A 27,330-nucleotide genomic window follows, 5' to 3' on the forward strand; every position below is an offset into this window, starting at 1 on the left:
AAGTGAATGTTACAACCAGAACTAGAACCTGTGCTTCCTGGTTCCCAGTCCTATTTTCCCCATTAAATTACTCTGTTTGATTGTTAGATATTGATATGTTATAGAAGACATATCCAGATATATAGATATCCTTATTATTGTCATTTATTTAATATACTCAATAGCTAGCAAGACAGATGTATTCCATCATCTCTAGCAGGCTTTTTTTGTAGGTTGCCAAAACTCTTTTCAAAGTCAGGAATTTCCATCTATACCTGAAATACAACTGTCTAGAAAGTACTGAGGAATCATTCTGAGTAAGCAACATTAACCATTAAGGAAGGGGAAAAGAGGCAGAAAAATTACTTCTCCAATGGAAAAGACACTGGAAATTTTCAGTGGTCCCAGTATAGTGTCAAGAGCTGGAATTGGGCCAGAACTCTAAAGTGACACAGTTTCTCCTGGGAGAAAAATGATGTCAAGGGGCCAGCCTTCATGTATGAAGTGTCACTTGCCTCAGTCACTTAGCTTTGGAAATAGTAACAAATGATGACATTCAACACTTAAGCTCTTGGGGCCTTTTGATCACCATTTTGAACTCGCTCCCTCTAATATAGGCTCTTTGTGATAGAAAACAGAAGACTGCAGTCTTTCCATTTGGATCCAAGCTCCATATCCCATAAACTTCCTGGAGTACTGAATTGAATGGTTAAATGAGAAGAAATGCTTATGTTGGCACCTATCACCCCAAAAACAGGGTCTTGGACTATTTATTGAAGGAAGAGGTCTTTTTTTTTGACTATACTGAAAATCTCTCTTAATATATGCAGTTAGTTGCCCTAAATATAAGATAAGATAGGGGTGGGGACTAGATCTGTTATTTCATTGGTATAAAGAACTCCCAGGAGAAGAAACTTCCTCTACCAAAGAAGAGCTCCACATTCTGTGCAGCTTATAATCTTAAAAGAGTTGCCCAGAGTACCTCGAATTTAAATGACTTAGTCTGGGTCACATAGCCAATAAACCTGCCTCACATCTTGAGCTCACATCCTCTTGGTTTAGAGACTGCCATTCTAACCACTACACCACACCACTCTGAATATAAAGCCACATGAACTATATTTATTTGAGAAATTGCATATTTTATTTTAGTCATAACAAACAGACTACATTTACCCCCAATATGATTTTAGAAGGAAACTTAGAAGTAATTTAGTCCAATCTTCACACTAATATGTAAATCCCTTTTCTGACACCTCTCACAGGCAATTTATGTATCTTTTCCAGCACTGGGATGCAACTCATGCATCTTTCAGACTTAAAAAAATATTGCTATGAGTTATGGTTTAAATTTAGCTTTAAAAAAAGATTATCCATTCTCTGCTTAAATACTTTTAGTGATGAGGAACACTACCTCACAAGCTAGTTCCATTTTGGAATAGGTCTAATTGTTTGGAAGTTCCTCCTTATGTTGAATCAGAACCTACTTCCTTTTAATTTCCACCCACTGATTTTGCCATCTGGAGACAGACAAAATATCAAATTTCTCTTCCATGACCAAATCCTTTGGATATTTACAGAGAGATATTATGTCTCCTCTAACTTCTCTTCATCAGTCCAAACACCCCCAGTTTCTTTTCTTGCATGATCACGTCCTCTTCCCTGGGTACATTCCAGTTTGTCACCATCTTTAAATGTGAGACCCAGATCTGTACATGATACTCCAGAAATGGCCTCGGTCACACAGAATACAGTAGAACTGTCACCTCTCATGCTGGATGCTCTATTTCCATTATGGAAGCCCAAGATTACATTAGTTCATTTGGTAGCCATGTCACACTCTTGACTCATATTGAACTTGTGGTCAACTACAGTTAAAGTTGTTAAGTCACATCTTCTTCCAACCCTTGGTCAGTGGATTTTTTTTAACTTAAATGTAAAACTTGATATTTATCCCTATTAAACTTCAGCTGGTTAGAGTTAAGCCATCATTCCAGACCGTGGAGATTCTTTTTGGATCTTGCCTCTGTCTCCCAATATTTTATCTGTCCTTCCTAACTTTGTGTCTTATGCATAGTCTTTCATTGGGATGCCATGTTTATATCCCTTTGGCTTAACAGAGTGATCATTATGAATTATGGTTTAAGTTTAGCATAAAACTAAAAATAACTTTGTTGATAGTATGATTACTTCTTGTAATATAGGTTAGGCACATGGGAAACTTTTTATCAGTACTGGGTTTTTGAAGGTACCAACTTAAAAGTAAACTTTTTTTTTTTTTTTACCATTTCTGAGTACTAAGGTAAATTGTCATTCTTCATCTCCCTCCAGTTCCCTCTGACCTACAGAGCCAGTTATTTCTACTTTAGATGTTAGAGAAATGGGACGGCTACATGAGGCCATTATTCTGTAAGTTAGATCTTAAACAGGACAAAAACTTCACTTGGAAGTTGCTTTGACTTGATCCTTTATTTTTATTTGGTGACCTGTTAAGTGGGTTTTTCATTTCCAAGTGTGGGCAGTGCCAAAATAACACCCTGGGATTATGTCAAACTATTTAGGAGCTGTGGGGGTGGGGTGTGATGCAGAGGTTGTAACTCTCTCCAAGTGTTGGGGATTAACAGCAGTGATTTGTTCCATCAAGTAGACTTGGCTTTACCAAACTCACTGTCATGCCTTTTATTAGGGTCTTATCTCCTCACATGGGAAATGCCTCCTGTGTTCACAGAGCTGGATCTAGATTAATAGAGGTCCATTTCCAACGTGTAAATATTAGGTACTCGGAGCTCCTGATGTAGCCTGAGGACCAAGCAGGAAGTGAAAGGGATTTTCCCTTCTAAGGTTGCAATGCTGTCACATTGACAAATTCCACAAAGCCCCATTTGAAATCCTTCCCTTGAGGGGGAGGGAGGAAAGCATTGTCAAAAATGAAGGACAGCCATGCTATTTTGTTGGAGGACATTTCCCCTCCCTTCCCATTAAAGCACATGCTTGTCCTAAATTGCATCCAGACGGTGTGGTGGGTTTTTCCCTGCAGAGAGTTTGCCACATAACTCTCCATAATGTTAATGGGAGGCACATGACTGACTCAATTCCATGGTCTGCACTGAAAGCCTACCCTGGCATTCACTTTGTGTGAGAATGCTTTTAAATCCTTCCATGGAGATCACTGTCAGAATTTTTGGTTTAAAGACAAAACTAAATACTTTTTGCTATAGTTTCTGTTTCTTTTACTTCCCTCTCTGTATATTGTTAATGTCTTTTTTTTCCCTGAGAACTTTGGGACATCATCTACACCAATAACAATTCAGGATTTGGTCAGAGGTATGGGGTGGGAAGAGATAGTTTTGTGTTCCATGCACTTTCTGTGCAAGAAATGTACTCATAGCTCCCAAAGAAGAGAAAGCTATAAGCTAAAATTAAGGGAATAAAAATTACTTGGTCTAGAGAAGAAGAGAAGGTCCAGGTTCTAATAAAGTTGATCCAGGTCCAGGACCTAATAAGTCTTCAAGTATAAAGAGCAAGCATTTTCCATATCCACTGGAAACCAAATGACAAGAAAGGAGACTCACCTAACACGAAAGAATGGATTTTGTCCTGAGAAAAAAATATTTCCAGACAGTGCTCATGGTAAATAAACTTGGAGTACGGAGAGAGGTTGTGTGGACTTTTCAAAGAAGGATTCTCATCTCTCTGGACAGGTTGCCTAGAAGTTGTAACTAAAAATAGGCTCTAAAAGGATTAAATGACCTCTAATAATCACTTTCAGCCCCCAGGTTCTATTTTTCTAGATCTCTACAGATGTGGGCATAGACTATGACCCTCTTAAGGGCAGAGACTGATTTTTGCCTTTCTTTATCTTCCTAACCTTAGCACAGTGCTTGGCATATAGTAGGTGCTTAATAAATGCTTGTTGATTGTTGAAATTCAGAACTGAGTCTTATTCCCAGGATCAGAGTGAGAACACTTTTCTCCTGCTCTGAATCTGTTTACCTTGAGAAGCTATTGAATTTTTTCCATTTTATAAAACACATGGTAAATGATGACCTGTTAACAAGGGAAGGATTTATTCATTATAAGTGGATGAGATGGCAAGACGAGAGGTCTTATGGTGACCGATAGAGTAAGAGTATTTGTAGTCAGTCATTCACATCTTAGGGTCAGGTTTTTTCACAGGGTTTCTATTATCTTCGTCTTTTGTAGATGCCTGTGTTGTTCATTCGTCCATCATTCTAGGAGAGGACCAGTGGCATCAGGAGAGTGTCTGGACTTACATGTGAATTGGATTCAAATGAGTCTGAGCTGTGTAAAGTCATCAACCTCACTCTCTTCCTGCAGGGCCATCTGAGTCCAGTGGCAAGACACAGGTTGTGATGACTGGCAATGGCCCCAAACACAGTAGAGGACCTTGGCCTTTTTAAGCTAAGATCTTTCCCGGGTCTCAGTTTGTCTGAGGCAACACCCATCCAGTGATTTAAGACTACATAGGAATTGAAGCAAAAGATGGCCTAGTTTGTCTATCAGGGCCAGGGAACAGGACAGGCAGGTCTTGAGAAATGATCTACAACTACTTGGGTTTTATCTGTTACTCAAATAATAATCATAGTTATCATTTACGTATTTTATTATTTTTTATATTTATGTATATACATATGTATATCATTTAGGGTTTGCAAAGTACTTTCCAAAAATTATTTCATTTAACACAACAACCCTGGGATGTGGGTGCTATTATTATTCCCATTTTACAAATGAGGAAACTGAGGCAGACAGAGCTTAAGAAACTCTCCTAGGGTTATATAGCTGGTAAGTGTCAAAGGCAGGACTGAACTCAGGTTTTCCTACTACATGACCAGAGTTCTATCTGCTGTGCTATCAAGCCTTTCAAAAATGACCTGATCCACAGACAAGCATTCTAGGCCAATGCTTTTTGAAGTATGATCTAGATAGATGATCTGCATACCTCAAACGATTGTTGCAAGGACAGTTCTTTGAAATCTTAAAATACTCCATAAATATGAGCTATTATGATTATTATTAGGGACTACTGGTAGTCTTTTGAGATCCTTCAGATAGCCCTATAACTGGTCCCATTAATATTTATATTACAGTGTCAGTGTGTTGTTTGGTCATAAATTGCTGACATGTTATTTAACAAAAACTGTGATTATTAGTGTCTCTTCACAAGCAACACGATGAGTCTTGCTATGGTAATGAGGTTCCCCTGGTTGTTGAGGGTCATTCTTTGAAATGTCCAGCAGGGATGGGTGACAGATGACACAGCTAGGTCAAGGCTCTTCTATCCCTCTGAGGAGAGTTGATGAGTCAATTTTTGTCAACATTTCATAAAAAATAATGGTTATTTTTCTCTCATTTCAGTTGTTTCCTATGAAAAAGAAAACACAGAAATTTGCAAGATCATCAGGAAATGAAATATTCCCCTAATAATTAATGCAGAGATTTTGCAAATTTCATCCTGCTATTTCAGGATTAATCCATTGCTGGAGGGAAAATTTCCAGCACCTACTACTATTTTTTTCTGAGTCAGTGATCTGGTTCTTTTGGATTCAGAAGCAGCTAAATGGTGCCATTTATAGAGCATTGGGCTTAGAATTAGGAAGTCTTGAATTCAGATCCAGTCCTACATACTTACTATTTGTGTAACCCTGGGAAAATCACTTAAACACTGTCTTCCTCAGTTTCTCCAACTATAAAATGGGGATAATAACACCTATCCTCAAGGATTGTTGTGAAGATCAAGTGAGATGATATTTGTAAGGCTCTTTGTAAACGTTATTGTTTGTGCTTCATTTTCTAAGAGGATCAGTGACATCACAAGGGTGATGTTTTGATTTGCCCACAAATTGGGTTGAAGTGAGGCAGAGTTGCACAGGCATCAGCCTCACTCTCTCTTCCTCAATCATTGAAGTCCAGTGGAAGAACAAAAGTCAAGGCAACTGATGATGACCTGGGATGTAGTGAATGACCTTGGTGTCTTTGATATCTAACCAACTTCTAAGTGCTTCACAGTGCTGGCTTTAGCCACCTTCATGACCATTAGAACATATTGTTCTCATCTGCCCATTCCTCTAGGGAAAGTCTTCACATGCTTGGGGTAGACATCTTCCTAACTCACTGACAGTTTTGAGGCCATAAATTACCCTCAATCTTGTTTAGCCCATCTGCTGAGGTTTTACTGAATTGTGGCCACTGCACATACTTCAGCTTCTTAGAGACACAGGTGATAGTTGGGAGAAAGATGGACACCAAAGGTGGATGGGCAGCCCTGAAAAAGGCTCAGCAAGTCCTCACATCAGAGATACTAGTCCTCCCTGAACACCCCCATATACCCCATGCTAAGGTGTCCTAGGTGCTAGATGATGTGCCAAATGTCATAATCATGCAGTATACAGACTGATAGGGAGATATAATACCTATGTATGCAAGTATAATACAAAATAATCAATAAGTGTATCAAAGATGTGCAAGCAAAGCGTTATGTAAGGAAGGTAAGACAATATTCTAGTAAAGTGGCTGACACCCAGTAGGTGCTTTATAAGTGCTTGTTGATTGATTACTGATTGGGAGATCAGAAAAGGCTTCCTAGAGCAGATGATATTTATACTGTGCTCAGAGAGATGTGAGCCACCCGTACCATAGAGTCAGCAAATATCTGAGCCAAGATTTGAACCTAGACTTCCTAATTCTTTCATCATATTTCATCAGACTTGACCAGATTTATGCATAAAGAGAATCAATGAAGCAATATTGGAATTAGCAAGAGAGGGGAGAGAAGCAAGAATATCTACCGTGAATCAATATCTCCCTGCTTCTAGCTTGTCACGTCTGTGGTGCATTATGATGTATTTTCTTCAGTATATACACAATCCTTCATGCACAGTAGGTACTTGAGAGATGACTGATTTATTATGAGATTGAATGTTTGACTAAGTGATTTTTTAAAAAAAGAAGATTCTACCAAACTGTTCACCATCGTTAAGGCATAATTTAGGATAGTAAATATAGTTTAGGGGGCAGCTAGGTAGCTTAGTGGATAGAGCACCAGCCCTGGAGTCAGGAGGATCTGAGTTAAAATCTGGTCTCAGACACTTACTAGCTGTGTGACCATGGGCAAGTCACTTAACCCCAACTGCCTCAAAAAAATATACACACACAGATATGTGTATATATATATATATATATATATATATATATATATATATATATATAGAGAGAGAGAGAGAGAGAGAGAGAGAGAGAGAGAGACAGAGAGAGACAGAGAGAGACAGAGAGAGACAGAGAGAGACAGAGAGAGAGAGACAGAGAGAGAGAGACAGAGAGAGACAGAGACAGAAAGAGACAGAGACAGAGAAAGACAGAGAGACTAGAAAAAATGTACTCAGATACCATATTCTTTTTCCACTTTGTAGAAGGAAATAAGGGTAATTTTTTCACTTGCACTTGGTTGTAAATTTTTCTAACCAATAATTTTACTACTGCTACACTATGAAAGAAACATTTTAAGAGTTTAATTTTAAAATGACTACCATATCAAACTTGATTTTGGCTTGGAGCATGGACTAAAATAGACTTAGATAGTATGGCATGTTAATTTAATATCACCCCTTCTGATTTCTCCTTTAGAGAAGATTCTTTTGTCTTAGGTAATATATCTGATTTCCCAAGTCTTATTTAAACCATCAAAATAAATAGTGAAACTGGCATATTTCATACAATGGCATCTATATAAGTAGAATGGAAAAAAAAAAAACCACTTAACTTGGAATACCAACTCCACTACTTACCAGTTATGTAATTATGGGCAAATCATTTGACTTGGTCTTGATTTCCTCATCTTTAATGTGGTAATAATAATACTTGTTCCATTACTTATCTCACAAGGTTGTTGTGAGGGTGCAGATGGCAGGGGGTGAAGAATGATCTTGCTTATAAATCTGAAAGTATATGTAGATGTGAAGTGTAGAAATAAGGACTGGAATTAGACTTGACTGGTATAAGGAACTTCCAAAGAAAGAAATGCTTCCTACCAATCTAGATCTCTGAAATTTATAGTCTCAGAGACTTGCAGAGAGTTTAAGTGACTTACTTAGGGCTATACATTATAGAGGGGATTTGAACTTAGGTCTTCCTGACTCTGTGGCTGGCTTTCTTTCCGCTGTGCCATGATGTTTCTTCATGAATTTAAAATTTATTTTAAAGTAACAAGTCAAGTTAACGAGCATTTATTAAATGTTTGATTTTTTTTTTAAATTAAAGGGCCATTCCTTTACTCACTTCTTTAAGAGCACTGAATGGGTGCTACCTCACTCAAAGTTACAACCTGAAAAGGCCTTTGCCTATGAAGGACCAGGGTATCCCATGGCATCCTGAGCCATCTGTAGTCATTGTGATGAATATCTGGCCACTGGACCCAGATGCCTCAGGAGGAGAAAGAGAGGCTAGTGACCTTGCACGGCCCTCCCTCACTCAAATCACAGTCAACTGCAAGTCATGTCATCATTTCCCTGATGTCATGGTTGTCTTCGACAACAAAGGACAAACCCAAAATGTTTACTATGTTCCAGGCACTAGACTAAGTTCCGGAGATACAAAGTAAGACCAAAACACAATTCCTAATCTCACAGTCCACATAACAGTAGAGCAGCATACCACATACCGCAACAAACTCCAAATGAATAGGCAACTTAATATAAAAGGTCACATCATATTAAAAAATTAGAGGAGAATAAAAGATTATATATTTCACAACTATAGTTAGGGGAAAAATTCATAACCAAACTGGGGATAGAGGAGATTATATAAGGCAGGATGGAAATTCTTGCTTTATTTTTTCAGATTTTTAATATTTTTTTTAAAGTTTGAGTTTCAAATTCTATCCTTCCTCCCCTTCCCTGAGGTGGTATACAATCAATTATAGGTTATACATGTGCGATTATGTAAAACATTTCCATGTTAGTCATTTTGTACAAAAAGACAAGAAAAAAATGAAAGTGAAAAATAGCATGCTTCAATCTGTCTTCAAACATCAGTTCAAACATCTGTCTTCAAATATCAGTTCTTTCTCTGGAGGAGGATAGCATGTTTCATCATTAGTCCTTTGGAATTATCTTGGATCATTGTATTGCTGAGAATAGCCAAGTCATTCACAGTTCCTCATCAAACAATATTGCTGTTACTGTATACAATGTACTCCTGGTTCTATTCACTTCACTAGCATCAGTTCATATAAGTCTTTCTGAATGGTTTTTCTGAAACCATCCTACTTGTCATTTCTTATAGCACAGTAATATTCAATTACAATCATACACTATAGCTTTTTTAGCCATTCTCATCTTTTTGATTTCCAGTTGCTAGCCACCACAGAAAGAGTTACGATAAATATTTTTGAACAAATAGGTCCTTGTCCCTTTTTTCTGGATGTGTTTGGGATATGGACTTAGCAGTGGTATTGATGGATGAAAGGGTATGCAGTTTTATAGCCCTTTGGGCATAGTTCCAAATTGCCCTCCAGAATGACAGTGCATTAGTATCCCACATCACCTCCAACATCCAACATTTTCCTTTCTTTTCATATTAGCCAATGTGATTATGTGTGAGGTGGTACCTCAGAGATGTTTTAATTTCCTTTTCTCTAATTAACAGTGAGTTAGAGCATTTTTTCATATGATCATAGAGAGCTTTGATTTCTTTGTCTGAAAATTGCCTGTTCAAATCTTTTGACCATTTATCAATTGGAAATGACTTGTATTTTTATAAATTTTACTGTGTTCTCCATATATTTGAGAAATGAGACTTTAATCAGAGATACTTGTTGCAAAAAATTTTCCCCAGTTTTCTGCTTTCCTAATAATTGTGGTTGCCTTGGTTTTGTTTGTGCAAAACCTTTTTAATCTTATATAATCAAAATTATTTTACATTTTGTAATTTTCTCTATATTTTCTTTGGTCCTAAGTTCTTCTTTTATTCACAAGTCTGACAGACAAACTATTCCATACTCTCTTAATTTGCTTTTGGTATCACCCTTTATACATAAATCAGGTACCCGTTTTGACATTATCTTGGTATATGGTGTGAGATGTTGACCTATGTCTAGTTTCTGCCATACAGTTTTCTAGTTTTCTCAGCAGTTTTTGTCAGATAGTGAGTTTTTGTTCCAAAAGCTTGAGTCTTTGGATTTATCATATACTAGACTGCTATGGTCATTTACTATAATGTAATTTGTACCTAATATATTCCACTGATCCACTCCTCTGTTTCTTAGCCAGTACCAGATTGTTTTGATAATTACTGCTTTATAATACAGTTTGAGGTCTGGTAGGACTAGACTACCTTCTTTCATATTTTTTTTTCATTCATTCTCTTGATCTCCTTGAGCCAGATGGATTTTGTTATATTTTTTCTAGTTCTATCAATTTTTTTTGATAATTTGATCGGTATGATACTGAATAAATAGATTAATGTAGGTAGAATTATCATTTTTATTATATTGGCTCAGCCTACTCATGAGCAATTAATATTCTCCCAATTGTTTAGATCTGACTTTATTTGTGTGAAAAGTGCTTTATAGTTATGTTCATATAGTTCCCAGGTTTGTCTGGGCAGGTAGACTCTCAAGTGTTTTATGTTGACTACAGTTATTTTAAATGGAATTTCTTTCTCTCTTGCTGCTGAACTTCATTGGCAATCTCTAGAAATGCTGATAATTTGTGCGGATTTATTTTGTATCCTGTGGTTTTTTCTTAAATTCAGAATAAAGTAAAAAAAAGAAGTCAGTGGAAATTCTTATAGAGAGAGTCATGGGATTCTGGCTCCGCTGGAGCATCTGTGATAGAATTTATCCTGTGTTTTAACCTGTAGAAGCATGAGATTGCTTTAACTGGTTGTCAAATAAATATGCAAAATTAAAAGAAGAAACAAGAAACAATTTGCATTATTTAAAATAAAAAACTTTTTGCCTAAGTTGTTGCAGCTAGAATAAGACAAAAAGTTATAATTCTGGGCAAAATGTTTCCATAAAACATCTCTGATGAAAGTCTAATATTCAAAATTGATAGGGATAAATATATACTATTAAGAGCCACTTGCAAATAGATAAGTGGTCCAAAAATAGGAACTCTTTTCAAAAGATAAAATGCAATTTATCAAAAATAACTTTTTTGCCATTTGGTAAAATATATTTGATAAATCCAAATTTGAAGACTTTGGGACATGTTGGTTAATTATGTATAATCTTTTAAAATCATGCTGAAATCAGGAAAAAATACAAAAAACTCCATCCCAACTTTTATTGAACACCTAAGGGATTACTTTGGAATCTGTCACAAAAAAAAATTGGCAGTCTGAGAGTAAAGATTTTAGTGATGGCCCAGCAACTGACTCAGTATATCTATTTTTGATAGGTATATTAACTTCTCTGTTACTCAGTTTCTCCCTCTTATCAAAATGGGAATGATGAGGTGAAATTCATGAATTCTTTGTGGATTCATGATCCAACTCTGAGCTGCTCAGAATCAAGGCTCTTTGTTGTCTCAGAGCCCTTTTTCTTCTTCCTTATTATTGTAAAAGATCAAGGACAGCAGTCTCACTTCAGTCATCTCAGGGAAAAGGGCACAGGACATGAGTCCTGCAGACTGTTTAGAAATGTAACTTAATAAGGTGATTCACTAGGAATCATGGTGAGTAATACAGTTATATAACTTCCACAAATCACTGGGGCAGAGCCACTAATAAGGTTTGGCTTGGTTTCCTCTTAAAGCTGGATAACACGGCAACTCCCAAAGCAGTGTTGAGTCCAGGAGCCCCCATAAGCTCACATGGGTCAAGATCTAGGAGGACTACATAATAGGCTATGGAACTTTGTAGTCTCTGATGATGGGGGCATATTATAAATCCGTATGGAAGGAAAAATGATTTCTCTTTGGCTGTTCTCACCAACGAATATCCCTGTGGGAACTGAAGGAGTTTTCCTTCTCCTGCAAGCTATTTAACTCATCTCCTCCAAACATGAGTTTTCCATGCAGCTGTGGGACAATGAGTTTGGATGAGAAAATGAAGGCAGACAGAGAAAGCATGGTCCTAGATAGTTTATATGAGCATAGGTTCATAGATTTGGGGTTGGAAGAAACCTTAAGTATTATTTACTCCCACACTTTAATTTATAGATAAAGAAACTGAGACTCAGAGATGAAGGGACCTGGTCCAAGATGAGCAAAGTTATGATTGGAACTCAGGTGCTCTGAGTGTTCTTTTCATCATACTGTGTAGCCTTTGTCCCTAGACCCAGTACAGTGTCTGGCACATAGCAAGCTTTTACTAAATGCTAGTTGACCGACTTGAACCAAATGGCAAAGATCAGAGGATTATAAACTCTAGAACTGAATGCATCCTTGGATATCTAGTCCAACCCTTCATTTTACAGATGAGAAAACGGAGGCTCAAAGAGGTTAACTAATTTCATCAAGTCATGCAAGTAGTAAGTGGCAAAGCCTGGAGATGGATTTGATTTCTAAATCCATTATTCTTTACACTCTACTATGCACTCTTTTGAGAGCTTGTCCTGGCATCATGAAGACCTGAGTTCAAATCCAGCCTCAGATACTTAGTAGCTATGTAGCCATGGACGTCACAACCTCTGCCTTCCTCAGTTTCTTCAACGGTAAAATGAAGATCATAGTAGCACCTACCTCGCTGGGTTGTTGAGAGAAGCAACGAGACAACATTTATGAAGTGCCTAGCGCAGTTCCTGGCACATAGTAGGTACTTCATAAATGCTTGTTCTCTTCCCTGGTGCCTCGTTTTCAAATGAGATAACATCTGTAAAACTCTTTGCAGGCCTTCAAGCACTGTATAAATGGCAGCTATAATTATTGGCTTATAGGGATATGAATCAGGACCCCTGATTTCACTGGTTCAGGGAACTCCCAGGTGATAGAACTCTACCTACCAATGCTAGTCTCCACTTTTTCTGCCACTTGCAGTCTTAGAGAGTTGCCTAGAGCATTCAGATATTAAGGGACTTGCTCAGGATCACCAAGACATGCATCAGAAGTGGAATTGAACCTATATCTTCCTGGCTTTAAGGTTGGCTCTCTGGCCATTAAAGCATATTGCTTCTCTTGCCTTGTCCTATGCCCTATTGCTTCTAGGTTAGTGTGTGTGTTCATTCTTCGTGGCTGAAGAAGACCATGCCATCAGAGAAATAATGACATGACTTGCACTTGATTTTGTTTTGAGTGAGAGAGGGCTGTGCAGGTCACCAGCCTCACTTCTCCTCCGCATCTGAATCCAGTGACCAGATATTCCTTAGGATGATTGGAGATGACCCAGGATGAGGCAATTGGGGTTAAGTGACTTGCTCAAGGTCACACAGCTAGTGAGTGTCAAGTGTCTGAGGTGAGATTTGAACTTAGGTCCTCCTGACTCCTGCACTGGTACTCTATCCATTGTACCACCTAGCTGTCTCCATTGCTTCTAGGGCCAAATGACAAGGTAGATAGACTTTAGAATTGCAAATGACCTTGGTAATTAATCTAATTCAGCAGTTCTCAAAGTGTGGTCCAGGTATCCCTAAGACCCTTTCAAGGAGTCTATGAGGTCAAAACTATTTTTGTAATAATGCTAAAATATTTTAATTTCTAATATGGTAAATATCAATAGATATAACCTACCTAAACAAAATCTGCATATACATAATAGAAAAGAAAAAAAGAAGCTTGCGTTCCAAACTGCAAATCTCCATTATATATACTTTTCTGTACTTTTAAAATAAGTTTTGTTGATGTGTTGTATTTTTCCATGACAAACATTTCCAGATTCCAGATCCCAACTCCATGAGAGCTCTCTTATAACAAAGTAAAACAGTTAAGTAAAAATAATAATATAGGGGCCTCAGCTGAAAATGCAAAATTTCACATCTGTAGCTCTCCCCCAATTTCTGTTTTTAAAAATGTTTTTTAAATGAACAGAATCTATTTTCTCTCCCTTCTACCTCTGTCCCCACCACACGGGGCGGGGGAAGAAAAAACTAAAACAACCTGTTTGTAATAAATGTGCTCAGTCTCCAAACAAATTCCCTCACTGACTATATACTATGTGTGTGTGTGTGTGTGTGTGTGTGTGTGTACATATAAACATATACACACACACATTCACACATATATCATCCTGCCCCCTAAATCCATTGCCTCTCTGTCATGGAGAATGTGTATCATCATCAGTTCTCTGAAACCACAGATGGCCATGATCATGGTTCTTGTGGCTTTCAAAGTTGTTTATCTTTACGATGTTGTTACTGTATGAATTATTCTCTTAGTTCTGCTTATTTCATCCTTTCTCAGTTTATAAATACCTTCAAAATTATTCATTTTTATAATATTGATGTTATGGTATAAATTGTTCTGACTACTTAGTTTCACTCTGCATCTGTTCATAGAATTCTTTTTTATGTCTTTTAAAAGTCATCTATTTTCCTTTTTTCTTACAGCGCAACATTATTTCATCACATTCATGTTCCATGACTTATTCATCCAGTCCTCAAATGATAGGTATCTGTTAAGTGTCTAGTTTTTTGTCACTAGGAAAAAAAAGAGATGCTATAAATATTTTTGTACATGCAGGACCTTTTCCTATTGATCCTTTGATCTCTTTTGAGTGGAGGCCCAGCAGTAGTATACCTGAGTTGAAGTGCATGTACTGTTTAGTTTCTTTTTGGGATATAATTTCAAATTGCTTTCCAGAGTGATTGAATCCATTCACAGGTCCACCAACCATACATCAATTTTTCTCTTTTTCTATAGTCTCTCTAACATTTCTCATTTTCTTTTTCATTGGTAATCTTTGCCAATCTGATGGGTGTGAGGTAGAATCTCAGAGTTGTTTTAATTTGCATTTCTCTATTTAGTAGTGACTTGGAACATTTTTTTTTCCACATGGCCATATATACCTTTGCTTGTTCATATTCACAGACCATTTATCAATAGGGGAATGGTTCTTATTGTTAAAAAAAATCTGAAATACTTTCTTATCTATATTTGAAATGAGACCTTCAGAAAAACCTGCTGCAAAGAATTTTTTCCCTAGTTGTTTCCACTTAATCTTAGCCTTATTGGATTTATTAATTAGCTGTTGGCAACAATTCCAGGCTGGAATTAGGGTACGGAAGAAGAAAGGTTGGGAATTCACACATCCATAGAAGACCAGCTGTGGTGGTAACTGGGCAGAGTTGGGTAGTGGTTCTTGTTAATGAGTAAAGAGGATGATACATTAGTGTTGGAGAGGTGCTCCACAATTGACTATCATGGGGATAGAGGTGGAATGTAATTCATCCTCTTACTCTGATTGGTTACCTCCTCAGGTTATGTATGCCATGGCCCCCTTGGGGAAATGTCATAACCCTCACTTTGGAGTCTATGGGGAGAGAGAGGACCAGTCTTGGAATCTAGAAGGCCTATGTTCACATCTTGCCTCTAATATTTATTGGCTGTGTGACCATGGCAGACCAGTTAATGTTAGAGGGCCTTAGGCTCTAAGACTACAAGTCATGGATGAGTTGCCGCTCTGCATCAGTGAAAGGAGTTTACACGCTGGGAGTTCACTATATAGATGAAATTTCATATGGAAGCGAAAACCAACAAATCTCTATGGTACATTCCAGTTTGCCATGTCTATAATTCTAAATTATTTTTTAGACCTTTTGAGTGTTCTGATAATCACAACATGTAGGAAAAATTGTGTTTGAACTGACTCATCACTTTTCTTGGTCCATAATTTGGAGGGGCAAAACTGGAAGACCAAAATAGTTTGGGTCAGAAGTTATGCTAACATTCTCAATAGGCCAAATGTGAATTAGAGAACCATAGACTCGGAACATGAGAGCAAGGAGGAACCTCAAAATTAAACTAGATTACCTAATCCCTTTGATTTACAGAGAAGAAAACAAAGGAATCGTTCTTTTCTTAAGACTTCTGGACAGTTCTGAGAAGTACATTAGAACTAATTGTAGAAGGAGAAAGAGATGCATGGGAAAATAATTCTAGAATGAGTCTCAAAAAATCTGATTAACTTGCTCCCTCCCAAAGCCCTTGTTTCTGTGGCAGATCTCCAGTCACTCTGCTTTGTAAGCTGCATGTTCAGCAATAATAATAACAACAAACCCAGAGCATTTTCCCTTGCTCTTTGATAAAACAGCTGAGTAGATTTGAGTATAGCTGCTCTGAAATCTTGACTTTAATTAGGAAGCTTTGAACCCTAAGGAACTGTTTCATTAAGTCTGGGCTAGTTAGTCTGTATAGCTCAACTGGGGATCTTCAGAGTCAGAGGACTTTTGCAGAGTGGAACTGGACTGGGGTGTGGACTATCAAGGCACATAAAGTATTGAATAAAATGGAGACATTCTAGAAGGAACATGGGTGTAGGTTATTAATAGATCCACAGAGACGAGAAAGATGGGGACACTGAGAAATGTCCATAACTGCTTGAAGTGAAAGGAAAGCTCAAGACGCTTGAGTCATGCAGATTTGTTAATAGAAATAGAGGGGCTCATGATAGTAAATCAGGAGCAGGGGGGTTATTACCACCAGAAATTAGAGAAAAGTATCTTCAAGAATCCAACAAGGAAATGAGGAAGGTTACAGAAATTGGGTACTTAGTCAAGTACTTCAAGTCATTTGCATGTCCTCTCCTCTCCCCCTGGAGGGTGAGCTCCTTCAGGCGCTAAGCACCTGACACACAGTAAGCACTTCATAAATGCTTCTTGATTGACTACTTGACTGACTTGACCTCTTAGTGCCCCAGATGATTCTAAGTTAAGAGGTGTGTCCATGACGATTAGTGGAAAGTTTCCATCCTGAGATTTCCTTATCTTGATAATATCATAGAACTGCACTAAATTTGTACAATACTTTATATTTTTGAAATGCTTTCAAAGACATTTGAAAAATTTGACATTTTCTCATTTCATTTTATTCTCCCAACTGTTTGATGGGAGTAGAGGAACAGGGATAGTTCCTCTTCATCCCTCCTTTTCATTGCCCATTTATTAGCCCCCCATTTACATGTCTCTTGAATCTTTCAGTGCCAGTGTAAAGATTATACACAACACAAGCTTCAGGTGCCTAAAGATTGTTTTAGGGTTGTAGTGGCTGATAACCATGGATAATATGAATTCAACTCTTGGCCAATGTATAATGAGAATAAACATAACTCACAGTACTTCATAGTTCATAAAATACTTTCACATTCATCATCTCAATTGAGTTTTACAACAAAAGGGAAGTAGGTGGTATGTTTTATCTCCAATGCCCATTCCCATATACCGTACTGCCTCCTATGAAAGTTGAAAGAGAAAAGCGTATCTAGAGCTTTTGGCAAGAGTGAAGCAAATCATAGCTATGAGTGCACTTTCAGAATTTTAGTCTGATACCAAAAGAAGTCATCGGCAGAAAAACTTCAGGGACCATCTTTCTGAGACAACATTTCTCACTCAGTTTTTGGTAGACATTTACAGCAACGATCTTATTTTCTAGATTCCAAATCAAGACACACGTAACATGCTTCAAAGAGCTTCAGATTACAGGCAAAGTAACAAAGTACAGTAGCCCCTAGAAATGCTGACCTTTATCACCTCCTCATGCAGCAAACAACTTTGATTTCCTGTCACAATTTCCTACGCAGGTCATCCAATACAGTGACAATGCAGTAGGGGCCACAGTGGTATGGACTTAGCTTGATACTTCTATAAAAGAATTCTGTCTTAGTGAAGTTATATGAAACAAACTATATATAACCCCAGTGGTACCTACTAAAACCTCCCCTGTTATTGTATAGTCTTCCTAACTCTCCATGGATGCCCTTGGCTTTGCCTTCTTTTTCTGAAGTCCAGCATCTTACTTAGCTATTGGGTTTGGTTGTCTTATGGACCTGTTTTAATCTCATATGACTTTTCGGTGAACTTTCTTCCATCTTGAATTGAACACTCCCCCTTTCCTCAGGAGTTTTCCTCCCCTGTTCTGTTAATTACCTCTAATTACCAGCAATGCTTGGCTCTATTCTCCTGGTAGTAGATAAAACTTAAGTAGAACTATTCAACCAGAAACCAAAATTGCCAGCACTACTTTGTGACTGCAAATATTCTATGACATGTATTTTTTATTGTAATGCTTATGGATATACTGTAATGCTTACTTACTCATTCAATTATTATTTGCCAAAATATTTGGAATTTCCAGAGCATTTTGACAGCTTGTGGAGGAAAAAGGACAGAATATTTAAATATCTAAAACTGGGAAAATCTGGGAGGTATGTTCACTGTACCACATTGAGTAAGATATAATATAACACTTAGATTTGTGGCTTGGTGGTTTGGGAGGAGGAAGGGAAAGGAACAAACTCTTATATAATTCCTCCTTTGTGCCAGGCACTGTGCTAAGCACTTTACAAATATTGTCTTATTGGATCCTCACAACAATCCTGGGAGGTAGATACTGTGGCTATATTCATCTTATAGGTGAGGAAACTGAGGCAAACAGAGGTTAAGTGACTTGTCCAGGCTCACATAACTAGTAAGTGAGGTTGGATTTGAACTCAGGCCTTCTTTTGACTCCAAGGCTAACTCTCACTGTGCCACCTAGATGCCTGGCTTGATTCTGCTTCCCTGAACCTACTCTGTTTCCCTTAGAAAATTCTAATATGGAGCAATGATGTTCAGAGGTATTTGGGTCAAATGTGGTGGGTGAAGAAAGCAATTCCCTTCCTTTCCATATTATACTCCCAACCTATTTGCTGAAACCCCAACTTGCATGGAGTTTACACACCAAGAACTTCCCAGAAAGCTTTTTAAAATATGAAAGTGGGAGAACTAGACAAACACAAAGACATACTTCTGCAAGAAATGCACAGGAAATCATGTAGTCAACATGCACACTTACGGAGTATTGTAGACCCCATCATGGCTAGGATCTAAGGAAGTTATAGACACAATCTCTAATGCAGGTAACTTGCCATCTAAAGTTAACTTTTCAAGGCAGCTACTATTGAAGTTGCCGGGACTGAGCTGAGTTGGATTCTTAGTTTTCTTGTGGGTAAGAGTAAGGAAGATAATTGACATGTCTTAGCTCCCTATTTTCCCTGGGATTTAGCTAAAGAACTAGAGCAGGAAGTTAATTAGCTTGTCACCCTGGTTATTTGATATCCATTTTTCTCAGACATCTGTACCTTCTGAAAAAGTTCAGTGATCCATTAGCAAACAACTCAGGGAGAGGTAGAGAATAAAGCTTGTGATTTTTATCTTTTAGCCAAGCAGACCTGTGCTCTTTCCTTATTTAAGGATCTATATTTTTTTAGAAAATAGAGAACATTTTATGATGAATTCATTTTGGAACTCATTTTCCATGTTGTGGACAGAATAGGTGACATAGAGTTTGAATTAGTACTGATAGTGAAGAGCCAGTCAGGTCACCAAGAGCAAACTGAATGTTATTAGGCTTTGCTACCAGTGATGAATTACTATAACTTTCTGTCATGTTAAGTTTGATTACTAATACTTTCAGTCTCTGAGTGTGGTTAGTCTCCCCCTCCCTAGACCACTGTGACTACTTCTCATTGCTCATTTATCAGCACCCCATGTACAGGTCTCTTGAATCTAGCCCTCTTTTCGTCATTCTCCCTTTCTTTCTCTTTTATTCTTCTTCCACATTTCCCCACAACCATCTGAAAAAGAGATGTTTTTCTCAATGACCACCTCAATAAGAATGTTATTGCATGCTTCGTTATGGCCACAAATGACCCGGACAGAATTTCAGTCACCTCCCTTAATTTTTGAGGTTCAGTGGAAGGGATAAATAAAGTTATGCTCCCTTTACGGGCTGGAGGAATTTAAAACTACATTCTCCAAATCCAGGGACTGGCCGCACTTCCTCCATCCAAGTACAGTACCAGTGTTTTCTTCCATCTCTCTTACTTTTGGTTAGGAATGAGAACAGCTGTTAAAAATAACGAGATCATGAGTCAATCCCCCAATCCCAATATAGTCATTAGAGTTTCCATTCCAGCTGGTGGAACCCCTCCCAATACGCTGTGTTCTCTACTGCAGCCCCTTTGAGGAAGTGCTGTCAGTTTTATACACAGAGACCTCTGATTCAGTTGTTATACTGAGAAAATAATAAGGGATAGAAAGGACAGTATTTTTGAAGACTAGGTTTTATGCAAAATGTATACAAATGTACTGTTGATCAAATCCCCATTCTGATATTGAGCATCAATCATAAACTTTCATTACTTTTTTTAAGAAAGAGAGGAAGGGTAGAAGGAGGAAAAGATGGAGGGAAGAAAGAAAGGAAAAAGGATGGAAGGGAGAAACAGAAAGAAAGAAATGCGTTACTTGTTTACACCATGGGAGTATGGATGAAAGTGTCCCCTTTTGTTGTGTAGCTCTTTTAATTTTGACTTGTCCCAGGATTTTGTGATTTTGGGTGGGTTTCATTTTGTTTTCGTTTTTGTTTTGTTTTGGACAATTTCTATGATTTCATCAAAGATGGAAGCTCCCAGTGAGGAAGCAGTCAGCTATTGCTATGCAACATATGGTTGTAAAGAGTTGCAACTGAAGAGCGCCGTGACTTGTCCACTATCACCTATCCAATACGTGGATTTTATATTTTTAGAGTTCTCTTCTCTTTCCTTATTAAGGACAGCACAGTAACACTTTGATGTAGTAGTGCAAGCCTCAGGAAGTTTCATCTAGAATTCTTATTTCTACATCCCTGAGTCCTAGAGAAAGGCAGCGTGGTGATTAGAGAAGAAACTTCGAAGCAGCCAGGGAGATCTGAGGTCCTGCCTCTGAGACATATGACATCTAGGTGGCACAGTGGACAGAGTGCCAGGGCTGGAGTCAGGAAGACTCATCTTCCTGAGTTCAAATCTGGCCTCAGATACTTCCTAGCTGTGTGACCCTAGGTAGATCACTTCACCCTGTTTGCCTCAGTTTCCTCCTCTGTGAAATGAACTGGAGAAGGAAATGGCAAATCACTTGAATATCTTTGCCAAGAAAACTCTAAATGGGATCATGAAGAAGTTGGACATGTCTGAAAATGACTGAACAACTACTAGGCTCAGTTAAGTCTTTTTTCATAGCAAAGCAAATGCAAATTCTGACTTTTCCCTTTTCAAACCGGAGGGCAAAAGGAAACAACCAGGAACCCGTGAGAGGTTTCCCCTTTCTCAGGCTATAGTTGGCACTAGAGAGCAATAAGCATTATACATAGCAGTATGATTCATCTCTCTCTAATCAGCATAGTAACTGGAGAACTCTCTTACCTTAGCCAGCTTTTCTTCAGCCAGTCCTTAAAGCAGTAACACTTTTCCAATCAGTGGACTCCCAGCAGAGCAGCTTCATGCAAAACCTTCCTATCAGCTCAGTTCCTGTCAAGTTCTGTATTCTGTGTCTTGTATGCAGCTTTTCTTGTAACCTTGTCTTCTGTCCCCAACTTGAGACTCTTCAGCTCAGTATTCTCTTTTGCTTCTTCTATCTTGTCTTCTAGCTTCTTCTCCTGAAAATATTTTATATCTTCCAAAGTCTCAAATCTGAGCTTCCTGGTGGTCAGTGACTCAAACATTTGATGCAAACCTCAAGAAATCTACCTTTCTGTCAAATTTGAATCCAATGGTTTTTTAAATCATCTCCCTTTACTCCTCAAGCAGTTATTTGGTTTAATTTACAATTTTGTTTGTTATAAACTACAAATCTCTAATAAAAAAGGCTTCTCTACTATAAACTATACATCTCTAAAAACAATCACACATACATAGTGTAATGGGCCACAATTCCCTATAGCTATCAATACCCTACTCATTGCTCTGCCTTCAAACAGACCCTCTCATTCATCTGGGGAATAGTTCTCTATATGGTCCTCAGAAGAAGCTGTTTGTCTCAAATGTTTTACTGGAGAGGCTGTGTTTCTTTGTAAGTTGATTTTATCTGTTTTCCTTACAAAAATGTTCTTTTCCTGCCCCTTTCAACAACAAAACTGGATCCAAAAAGGACAGTACCTTACATATACAAAGTAAATGTTAAGTAATTATGAGAGGCACTGGGAAATGAGGGGAATGAGAGAGAAGGGTCACCTATAGAGGAAGTGGTACTTGAGCTGAGCTTTGGAGTAAGCTAGGGATCCTAAGAGGTAAAGGTGGGTGCAGACTGCATCCTAGTCATGGGAACCACTTGTGCAAAGGCAAAGAGATGGTAGACGTAGTGTTGTATTTGAAGAACACCAAGAAGGCTGATCTGGCTTGACCATAGAACGCATAATGAGGAGTAATATGTAATAAACCTGAAAAGGTTTGCTAAGGGCTTTAAATGCCAAACAGAGGCATTTGCAGGGATAGTAGAAAGCCACCAAAGTTTGTTGAGCAAGCACATGACACTGTCAGGTCTTGTTTAAGGAAGACTTGAAGGAGGGAGAACCATTAGGAGGCTATTGCAATAGTTCTGCCTAGAGAGGTGATAGAGACCTGAAGTCTGGTGTAGGCCATAAGGGTAAGAAGCAGGGGGAAGGGGAAGAGAACAAGCATTTTTTTAAAAACATCTCCTATGTGCCAGGCCTATATCTAATACTGAGTACTACAAATATCTCATTTGATCTTCACAATAACCTTGCAGGTTATTATCCTTATTTTACAGTTGAGGAAACTGAGGCAGATAGAGGTCAAGTGATTTGTCCAAGTTCACACAGCTAGTAAGTGTCTGAAGCAGGACTTGAACTCAGGTCTTCCTGACTCCAGACCCATGTCTTCATTCCCTGCATCAACTAACTGCCAGATATGAAAATTGTTGTGGAGATAGGATCAACAGGACTTGGCAAGTTATTAGAAATAGGGAGTGGGGTGTGAAGGGTGTTGAGGAGTTAAGGATGACTGAGATTGTGAATCTGGGCAGCTGGAAGGATAATGGTATCCTCAAAAAAAATTAGGTAGTTTAGAAAAAGGGAGTGTTTTAGAGAAAAGATAAGTTATGCTTTGGATATGTTGAGTTTGAGATTCCTCTGGGACATCCAATTGGAAATGTCCTATAGGTTATTAGGAAAGTAAGCTTGAATTTCAGTAGGAAACTACATATATAAATCTAGAAGTCATCTGTGTGGAATGAAAACATCTAACCCATACGGTTATCATATTGGTAATAAGATTACTAAGAAAGAGTTTGGAGAGAGAAGAGAAGGGAATCTAAGACATAGTCTTGGGGTATAACCACATTTAGGGGGATGGACATAGAGGGGATCCACAAAAGAAGAAAGAGAAAGAGAGATCAGATTGGGAGAAGGAGAATCAAGAGAGTAGTTTCACAAAAATGTGGACAAGAGGAAGTATTCAGAAGGTTAGTGTGATCAGCAATGTCAGATGCTACAGAGAACTGAAGAAAGGTGAGAACTAAGAAAAAGCACCAGATCTGGCCATTTAGAGATCATTGGTAACTTTGCAGAAAGCAGTTTCGGTTGAGTAAAGATGTCAGGAGCCAAATTACAAGGGATTAAGAAGTGAATGAGAAGAAAGTTAAGGGCAGCATTGATCATGAACCCAGGTCCTCTGATTCATACTAGTACACCAGACTGATAATTTATGGTTGGTTTCCATTTTTTTTTTTTTTTTGAAGCAGAAGCTGTTGAAATTCCTGGTCTTTTTGCTGTGGGTCTTTTCACTTCTAATGTTTGCAGCATCTTCCATCATACGCAGACTTTGGTTCATGTGACTGCCTAAAATTGACCTGTCACAACTTTAAAAGAAATATTTTAGAGATGAGGAAACTGAGTCTCAGTGAGGTTCAGCAACTTGCTCAAGGTCACACAACTGGTACCTAGATCTTCTCATTCTAAATTCAGTACTCTTTCCATTACCGCATGGGACCCACTGGTAACCAGTTCAGTTTGCTGTACAAGGCAATCAAAGTTCTGATGGAACAGGATACTTCAGTGGATCTCTGTCTCATGTCTGTGGGATTCTCTTCCCCAATACAGGTTGCAGCTCATCCACACCTTTCCCTTTGTCATTCTTGTCCAGCTTACATAAATCCTCCATTTGTCCAAAACACTTAGTTTTTAAAGTATGTGAAAATTACCTGGGTTGTACTTGGGTGATCAACTAATCTCCCTTTTTAGTTATTTATGCCCTTGATGATATCACTTCTCTTATTAACACTATTACTTATTTATTCACCATGACTCTTTCCATGGCCCACAGTTGGGATTTTTCTGAGATCATGGTGTCCCATGATTTGCAGCTATATAACATCACTGGCAGAATATTGGTGTTAAAAAGATGGGCTTTTTACTGCAGGGAGCAGCTGGAGATGATTAAAAGTGCAGTATACTTTTCCAAATGCAATCTAGCCCAATTTCCATCCGCTATTCCGTTCCAGGCCCACATTCATGTCCATCTGCAATGTCTGTAAAAAGAGAGAAAAGAAGGGGATAATTTTGGAGCATGAGACATTTCTCATCCTTTCAGTGAGCAACATAAGAAATCTGGAGCAGGGAAAAAATGGCAAAGGGAAAGAGAGTCCTTCTGAGTGCCCCAAATTAACTGCCCATTTAACAATTTCACCTGGTACCAACTCTGAACCTTTTTGTCTTCCATCAGAGAGTATGGTGTAGTGGCTAGAGGGCCAGTCTCTAAACATAAAGACCAGAGTTCAAATCAGATATGCGCTAGAGCCAAGCTGAACTAGCTCACCAGAGTTGACATATTTTCAGCATGGGCAGTCATAGCTTGGCAATCAGGAAACAGTGCAAATCAAGGCTTGATTTATTGTTTGGTTCATTGTCTAGACTTTAAGTGGCATAAAGCATGTTATTAATTCAGATTAAATTTTAAAGTGTCATGCATACATTTCTTCTGGAGGGGAGAGCCAGTTGTTAAACATCTATTAGTACACCCCTGGTTCAAGTCCCACCTTTCACATAATGTGATCCTGAGCAAATCACCTAACTTACCAGGGTTCTAGGAAACACTCTTAAGACTTCAAGTTTTAGAGAAGGTGCTAACCTACATGGGCAGAAAAAATTACTTTATCAAAAAGTTCCCCATACTGGAGAAATCACAAGTCCACTCTCTTTCCTTAGAGTTAATTAGCCTTTTGTTGAGACCAGTGTAGTGGGAAGAATACTATCTGGGAGTCAAGACCTTTTTCTCCAGACCACTCTGCCCCTGGTTAAATGTGTGACCTTGGGTCAATCACTTCACTTTGATAGGCTTCAGACTCTTCCTCTGTTTTCAACTCTGAATTAATAGGTTGTAAAGCTATAACAGAAGTTCCCAAACTTATTTGCCCTGCCTTTTAAAAAAATTACTCAGTGCCCCCCTGAAAATCTACACTTTAGTGTTTTTTTGAAATGTGTCATTTCAAAAAATATTAAAAAATTTATTTTTTACAATGATGCATCTTAAATTTAATAATTTATTGTAAATTTGTGGGGGTTTTTCCTGCATTGAAATTTTGATGATGCAGTATTATGTATTGTAACCACACAGTATTTTATTATATTGTATTGTAAACAAGTCATTACACGCACATAGTCTTGCCTTTTGAGCAACATGCTTGGCTGCCAACACTTGCTTATTAAGACCTGTCAGCAGACTTGACTACTGAAAATAATGTAATTGCTATGACTTTAACTCTGTAACATAACTAATGAAACGTGTACAAACAGATTTTCAAAATTTTCTTCTCTTCTCTTCTTTCCTCATGCTTCCACCACCCCCTTATTTTTATTCAGTGCCCCCCCCCATTTGTAAATAAGAAAACTGGATCATTCCAGCACTCCTCAAGGGGTGATATTGCCCATTTTGGGAACCTATGCATGGACCTACAGATTTATGGACCTACAGATTATATATCATAGGATCCTAAATCTCAAGCTCAGACCGACCTCAGAAACCATTTACTATAATCCAACACCTTCATTTTACAGATGAGAAAACTGAGGTCAATGAAAATTAAATGATCAGCTCAAAGTCACACCATAGAAAATGGCCGAGGTGGGGTTTGGACCCAGGGACTCTGATATCAGAGCAGATGTATGACTTTATCCTGGTCCCTACAGTCCTATTCCTCTGTAGTAGCATTGGACCATGGGATTGTGGGATCATGGATTTAGAGCCAGAAGAGTCCTCAGAGAGCATCTTATCTGTCCCCTTACTTTTACTTTAAGAAAATGAGGCCCAGAAAGGTCAAGTGATTTGCCCTAGATAACACAGCAAGTAAATAATGAACTCTAGGAGCTCTTTCTAGGAGACAATATGAACCTGTCTAGTAGCATATATAAACTCTTCTGCATGATAAAACCCTTCACCAACTGGTCCCAACCTACCTTCCCAACCTCATGATACATTACTCCTCTTCACATACCATAGGCAACCAATTCTTCTTACATGGCATTCTCTTTCCCATCCCTGTCCTTTTCCTTGAGTCTAGAATGCACTCCCTCCTTCCTTCTGCCTCCTAGAATACGTAGTTTCCTTCAATGTTCAGCTAAAGCCCTTCTCTCTACCTGAAGTACCCCCAACTACTACTGCCCTCTCTTCGGAATCACTTTGTTTCTACTTTATTATCCCTGTCTATGTAGATGTCTCCCCTAGTAGAACATAAGCTCCTTGAGGGCAGGGCCTGTTTACCTTTGGTCTCTGCCACATCCTTCCCCTAGCACAGTGCCTGGCACGTAGCATACATTTAATATTTGTTAATTTATTGTACTTGTTTTAAATTGATTGATTGAGATGGCAGTTCATTGACTACAAAGCTTCTTGGACCCTTTCACCTAAGTTAAAGCATATTAAAGAATCAAGGGAAAATGTCAAATACTTTTTCTTGCTAATTACTCTGATCTTATTTACTTATAGATTACTTGAAGCAGAAAACATTTGAAGCACAAGCCTTTTTAGAAGCAGTACAATTCTTCCGACAGGAGAAAGGCCACTATGGATCATGGGAAATGATCACTGGGAATGAAGTCCAGGTAACATTAGGCTGAGCCTTCCTGGGATTGTCTTATTTCAGGTGATGATGGTAATTCAAGATAATGGTCTCAGTTGCAATGTAAGGATGGTAATTCCGGAGGAAATTTTTTTTCTCATCTAAAGTTGTTCAATACCCACAAGAATGATTAAGCACTAACTGTGTACATATATACACACATACATATTCTGAGTACCAGAGAATATTAACCAGTGGAACTTCATCACAGGCATAGAAGGAACCTTTCTTACACCTTTTTTTCTACATAAGGGGTAACCCAATAATCCAGTAAATTGAATGAGAGATTTAGAAGATGGCAGTTGCATTTTCAATAT

General features: G+C 38.2%; 1 protein-coding gene across 2 annotated transcripts in view; it reads left to right on the forward strand.

Moving 5' to 3' along the window:
• Positions 1–27,330, forward strand: part of NIBAN1 (niban apoptosis regulator 1) — a 195,805-nt gene that overhangs the window by 127,954 nt on the left and 40,521 nt on the right. For both annotated transcript variants that reach the window (XM_072648397.1, XM_072648396.1), the window contains exon 6: positions 26,881–26,996. In XM_072648397.1, coding sequence (XP_072504498.1) covers positions 26,881–26,996 — 116 coding nt within the window. The remainder of the gene's footprint in view (positions 1–26,880; positions 26,997–27,330) is intronic.

This window comes from Notamacropus eugenii, chromosome 2, assembly GCF_028372415.1.
Source record: "Notamacropus eugenii isolate mMacEug1 chromosome 2, mMacEug1.pri_v2, whole genome shotgun sequence".
In the NCBI taxonomy this organism is placed as follows: domain Eukaryota; kingdom Metazoa; phylum Chordata; class Mammalia; order Diprotodontia; family Macropodidae; genus Notamacropus; species Notamacropus eugenii.